The sequence below is a fragment of the Meleagris gallopavo genome, unplaced genomic scaffold (assembly GCF_000146605.3).
Source record: "Meleagris gallopavo isolate NT-WF06-2002-E0010 breed Aviagen turkey brand Nicholas breeding stock unplaced genomic scaffold, Turkey_5.1 ChrUn_random_7180001952568, whole genome shotgun sequence".
In the NCBI taxonomy this organism is placed as follows: Eukaryota; Metazoa; Chordata; class Aves; order Galliformes; family Phasianidae; genus Meleagris; species Meleagris gallopavo.
In genome coordinates this window covers 1-5,529 of record NW_011213666.1, presented here as the reverse complement: position 1 = coordinate 5,529, position 5,529 = coordinate 1, and the positions used below count along the sequence as shown (strand labels likewise).

The window sequence follows — 5,529 nt, the reverse complement described above, 5'->3', positions numbered from 1 at the left end:
TGGTGGGGACACGGGAGACATGGGTGGTGGGGACATGGGGGACATGGGTGGTGGGGACACGGGAGACATGGGTGGTGGGACACGGGGGACATGGGTGGTGGGGACACGGGGGACATGGGTGGTGGGGTTGGATGGGACATGCGTGGTTGGGACATGGGTGGTGGCCACGGTGGTGGCAAAGGCAGAGGGGATGCTGGGGACATGGGTGACACAGCCACGCTGGGGACAAAGCTGGCCGAGGGGTGACACGGTGCCGTGCTGGCGCAGCTGGCCTCCAGGCACGTGGCGCTGCTGGCGCTGCTGAAGTTGGTGCCGCGCTGGCTGGCGGCCATGTTGGTGCGCAGCCGCCTGCTGCACTGCCTGTCACCCATCTTCCGCATGGCGGCCACCAGCCACAGCGAGGCGGCGGCCCGGCTGACGGCCAACCAGGACCTGCGTGCCCTGCTCAGCTACCTCTTCTATGGTCAGCGGCTGTCATGACAGGGAGGGGGCTATCGCGATGGAGAGGGGGCTATAGTGATGGGGAGGGAGATATAGAGACGGGGTGTAGGCTATCGTGATGGGGAGGAGGCTATCATGACACAGAGCGGGCTATCACAACAGGGAGGAGGATATCGCGGCAGAGAGGGGGCTGTTGCTGCAAGGAGGGAGGTATTGTGATAGGGAGGGTACTGCTGCAACAGGAGTAGGGCTGTGTCGTGATACTGCAGGACGTTGCTGCAGGAGAGGTAGGCTGTGTCGTGATAGGGTGGGGTAGGTTGCAACAGGGAGTGGCTGTATCATGATAGGGAGGGCCATGTTGTGGTGGAGAATGGCTGTGTCATGATGGAGAGGGCCTTGTCATGACAGAGGATGGCTGTATCATGATGGAGAGGGCCATGTCATGACAGAGGATGGCTATATCATGATATGGAAGGCCACGTTGTGATAGGGGAGGGCCATGTTGTGACAGAGTACGGCTGTATCACGATGGGGAGGGCCACATTGTGCTAGGGGAGGGCCGTATCACGACGGGGAGGGCCGCGTCGCGACAGAGGACTGCTGCCCTGCGTCGGTGCCATCTCCGCGGTGGCACTGTCACGATCCCCGTGTCCCCAGGCACTGCACCCCGGGACTCCAGCTTCCTGGTGAACGTGCTGATGGTTCACCACTACCAGCGCGGCGCCTGGTACCCGCGGGGGGGGCCAGCGAGATCGCCTTCCACACCGTGCCCCTCATCGAGCGCGCAGGGGGGGCCGTGCTGGTGCGTGCTGCTGTCACACGCATCCTCGTCTCTGATGGCACCGCTGTGGGTGAGAGCCCAGCATGGGGTCTGGGATGGGTGACAGTGTGGGATGGGTGACAACGTGGGATGGGTGACAACATGGGATGGGTGACAACATGGGGACGGGTGACAATATGGGATGAGTGACGGTATGGGATGGGTGACAGTGTGGGATGGGTGACAATATGGTATGGGTGACAACATGGGGACGGGTGACAATATGGGATGGGTGACAGTGTGGGGATGGGTGTCAATGTGGGATGGGTGTCAATGTGGGGATGGGTGACAATATGGGATGGGTGACAACATGGGGACGGGTGACAATATGGGATGGGTGACAGTGTGGGGATGGGTGTCAGTGTGGGATGGGTGACAACACGCTGTGCTGCAGGGGTGGCTGTGCAGAAGGGCGGTGAGGAGGAGGAGGTGGAGATCCGGGCACGTGTTGTCATCTCTGATGCTGGCACCTTCAACACCTTCGGCAAGCTGCTGCCCGCCCCGCTGCGCGCCCATCCCGGTGTGTGCCCCCATGGACCCCCGTGTGCCTGGGTTCCCCTGTGTCCGTGGTGTCCCCAGTGGTCCTGGTGTCCCCACTGTCCCCCGTGTTCCCAATGCTTATGGTTTCTCCAATATCTCCCATGTCCTTGGTGTCCCCAGTGCCCATGGTGTCCCCAGTGTTCCTGGTGTCCCCAGTGCTCATGGTTTCTCCAATGTCTCCCATGCCCATGGTGTCCCTGGTGTCCCCAGTGCTCCAAAGCTCATTGTGTCCCCAGTGTCCCCAGTGCCCATAGTGTCTCCAGTATCTCCCATGTCCCCTGCACCCCCACTGCCCATGATGTCCCCAATATCCCTGTTGTCCCCAGCACCCCAAAGCTCATTGTGGCCCCAGTGCTCCTGGTGTCCCCAGTGTTGCTGATGTCCCCAACACTCCCGGTGTCCCCCAGTGCTTGTGGTGTCCCCAGTGTCTCCAGAACCTCCAGAGCTCATCATGTCCCCAGTGCTCTTGGTGTCTCCAGTGTCCCTGGTGTCCTCAGCACCCCCAGTGTCCCCAGTGCTCTTGGTGTACCCAATGATCTTGCTGTCCTCAATGCTCTTGGTGTCCCCAGTGATCCCCAGTGTCCTCAAAGTCCATGGTGTCCCCAGTGCTCTTGGTGTTCCCAGTGTCCCTGATGTCCCCAGCACCCCTGGTGTCCATGGTGTCCCCTGTGCCCCCCCCAACTCCTCTCCAAGGGACAGGGTGCCACTGTCCCCAATGCCTCCCTGTCCCCGCAGCCATCCGCTCCCGCCTGGCCATGGTGCAGCACGGGATGGGCTCCTTCCTGGTGTTCGTGGGGCTGCGGGGCAGCGCAGCTGAGCTGGACCTGCCAGCCACCAACTTCTGGATCTACCCTCACAACGACCTGGACGCCATGTAAGGGCCCCCCATTGAGGGACAGGGATGGGGACAGGGATGGGGACAAGTGCTGTTCCTGTAGGATGAGCAAATATGCTGCCCTGAGCCGCGAGGACGTCCCTGAGAACCTGGCCATGATGTTCATCACCTTCCCTGCTGCCAAGGACCCCACCTACGAGGAGCGGCACCCAGGTGGGGTGGGGGGTCCTCACTGTGTCCCCAGCCCCCAGACCCCATCCATACGGCAGCACGAGCTCAGCACCTCCTTCATCTCCCAAGGGTTGGGTGATGGGGTGGGCTTGGGGGTGATATCTCCATGGTTAGGACCATTAGGGCCAAGATCATCCCAGTGGTCGGGGTTATGGGGTGGGCACTGGAGTGGTGACAACTCTATGATTAGGATCAAGGTCATCCCCATGGTTGGGGCTGGGCATCCCCCACGTGGGGTTGAGGCACTGAGGGCAACGCTCCTATGATGAAGACTGGCTTCATCCCAAGAGTTGGGTGACGGGATGGACACTGGGGGTGACATCCCTACAGTGGAGACCAAGGTCATCCCAATGGCTGTAGGTATAGGGTGGGCACCAGGGGTGACATCCCTATGATGGCAACCAAGGTCATCCCAATGGTTGGGTTATGGGGTGGGCACTGGGGAAGTGACATCTCCGAGATTAGGACCAAAGTCATGCCAACGGTTGAGGTTATGGGGTGGGCACGGGGGGAGAAATCCCTATAGCGGGGATTAAGGTCATCCCAATGGCTGGGGTTACGGGGTGACATCCCAAAGATGAAGTCTGTGATCATCCCAGTGGCTGGGGCTGTGGGGTGCGCACCAGGGGTGACATCCAGGACGCCCTACAACAGATACCGAGATCACGCGGGGGTCGCAGAGCCGATCTCCCCCCGTGCCCCCCATGCAGGCCGCTCATGCATGACCATCCTGACCATGGCACGCTACGAATGGTTCGAGGGCTGGGCAGGGACTCTTCCCAGGCACCGTGGGGACGATTACCTGCGCTACAAGACCGACATCGCCCAGCGCCTGCTGCAGCGCGCGCTGCTGCGCTTCCCCCACCTCCGCGACAAGGTGACGGCATCGGGGCGCTCCGTGGGGGTGGGGTGCCCGCAATGGGGTGGGCAGTAGGGGACGAGGACCCCCCGTATACCCTATGTGCCACCTCCGTGCAGGTGGAGTTCGTGGAGGCGGCGTCGCCGCTCAGCAATGCGCATTACCTGGCGGCGCCGCGCGGGGAGATGTACGGCGCTGAGCACGACCTGCGGCGCTTCAGCCCCGAGGTGGTGGCAGCCATGAGGGCGGACACCCCTGTCAGGAACCTCTACCTGACGGGTACGTGGCCGTCCCCGCCTCCTGCGTGCCCGTGTGCCCGCGTCTGTGTGTCCCCGTGTCCCCACGTGCTCCACGTCCCCACATCCCTGCATCCCCGTGTCTCCTGTTCTTGTTTCTCCACGCCCCCGTGTCCCCGCGTCCCAGAGTCCCCATGTCCCCATGACCCCATTTCCCCACATCCCTGTGTTCCCCATGTCCCCACATCTGTGTGTCCCCATGTGCCCGTGTCCCCACATCTCTGCATCCCCGTATCCCTGTATCCCCGTGTCTCCTGTTCTTGTTTCTCCATGTCTGTGTCCCCATGTCTGTGTGTCCCCATGTCTATGTGTCCCCATGTCTGTGTGCCCCCATGTCCCCACGTGCTCCATGTCCCCACATCCCTGCATCCCCGTGTCTCCTGTTCTTGTTTCTCCATGCCCCCATGTCCCCACATCCCAGAGTCCCCATGTCCCCATGACCCCATTTCCCCACATCCCTGTGTTCCCCATGTCCCCACATTTGTGTGTCCCCATGTCTGTGTGTCCCCATGTCCCCGTGTGCCCTGTCTCCACATCTGTGTGTCCCCATGTGCCCGTGTCCCCACATCTCTGCATCCCCATATCCCTGTATCCCCGTGTCTCCTGTTCTTGTTTCTCCATGTCCCCGTGTCCCCATGTCTGTGTGTCCCCATGTCCCCACGTGCTCCATGTCCCCACATCCCTGCATCCCCGTGTCTCCTGTTCTTGTTTCTCCATGCCCCCGTGTCCCCACCTCCCGGAGTCCCCATGTCCCGATGACCCCATTTCCCCATGTCTGTGTCCCCATGATCCCACGTCCCATCTCCCCATGTCCCCATGTCACCACGTCTGTGTCCCCTCATCCCCATGTCTCCATGTCTGTGTGTCCCCATGTCCCATCTCCCCATGTCTCCATGTCTGTGTGTCCCCATGTCCCATCTCCCCATGTCTCCATGTCTGTGTGTCCCCATGTCCCATCTCCCCATGTCTCCATGTCTCCACGCTCCTACATCCCCATGTCCCCATGTCTGTGTGCCCCCACGTCCCCATGCCCCCTCTCTCCACGTCCCCCTGTCCCCGTGTCCCACGTCCCCATGTTTCCATGCCCAGCTCCAGCCAGGCTCTCCTTACACCTGGGACGTCCCATGGGGTGACCAGATCCCCATGGCAGTGGCCGCGTCCCCGTGTCCCCATGGGGTGGCCGTGTCACAGCCGGGTCTCGTCCCTCTCGTCCCCAGGGCAGGACGTGTTCAGCTGTGGGCTGGCAGGGGCTGTTCATGGGGCGCTGCTTTGTGCCTCGGCCGTGCTGGGCCGTGTGCTGTATGTGGATCTGCTGCGGCTCAAGAGGAGGGAGAAGGCAGCAATGCGGGGTGCGAGAGCGGGGAGTGCAGCACAGTGATGGGGGGGAGTATGGGTAGGGTGGGGTGGGGGGTGGGATGGGGATGGGATGGGGTAGAATAGGATGTAGGATGGGATGGGGATGGGGATGGGATGGAATGGGGATGGAGTGGGAACAGGGAAAGGATGG

The 5,529-nt window shown here is 61.9% G+C and overlaps 1 protein-coding gene across 1 annotated transcript; it reads left to right on the top strand.

The window, feature by feature from the left end:
- Positions 1-267: 267 nt before the first annotated feature.
- Positions 268-5,400, top strand: LOC104916981 (all-trans-retinol 13,14-reductase-like; the record flags this gene model as incomplete). Its single annotated transcript, XM_019611654.2, is given in 9 exon segments — positions 268-463; positions 1,099-1,182; positions 1,185-1,292; positions 1,656-1,781; positions 2,537-2,675; positions 2,740-2,849; positions 3,578-3,744; positions 3,846-4,005; positions 5,240-5,400. Coding segments are annotated over 9 exon segments (1,251 nt in total), but the record flags the coding sequence as incomplete, so codon positions are not given.
- Positions 5,401-5,529: the final 129 nt, after the last annotated feature.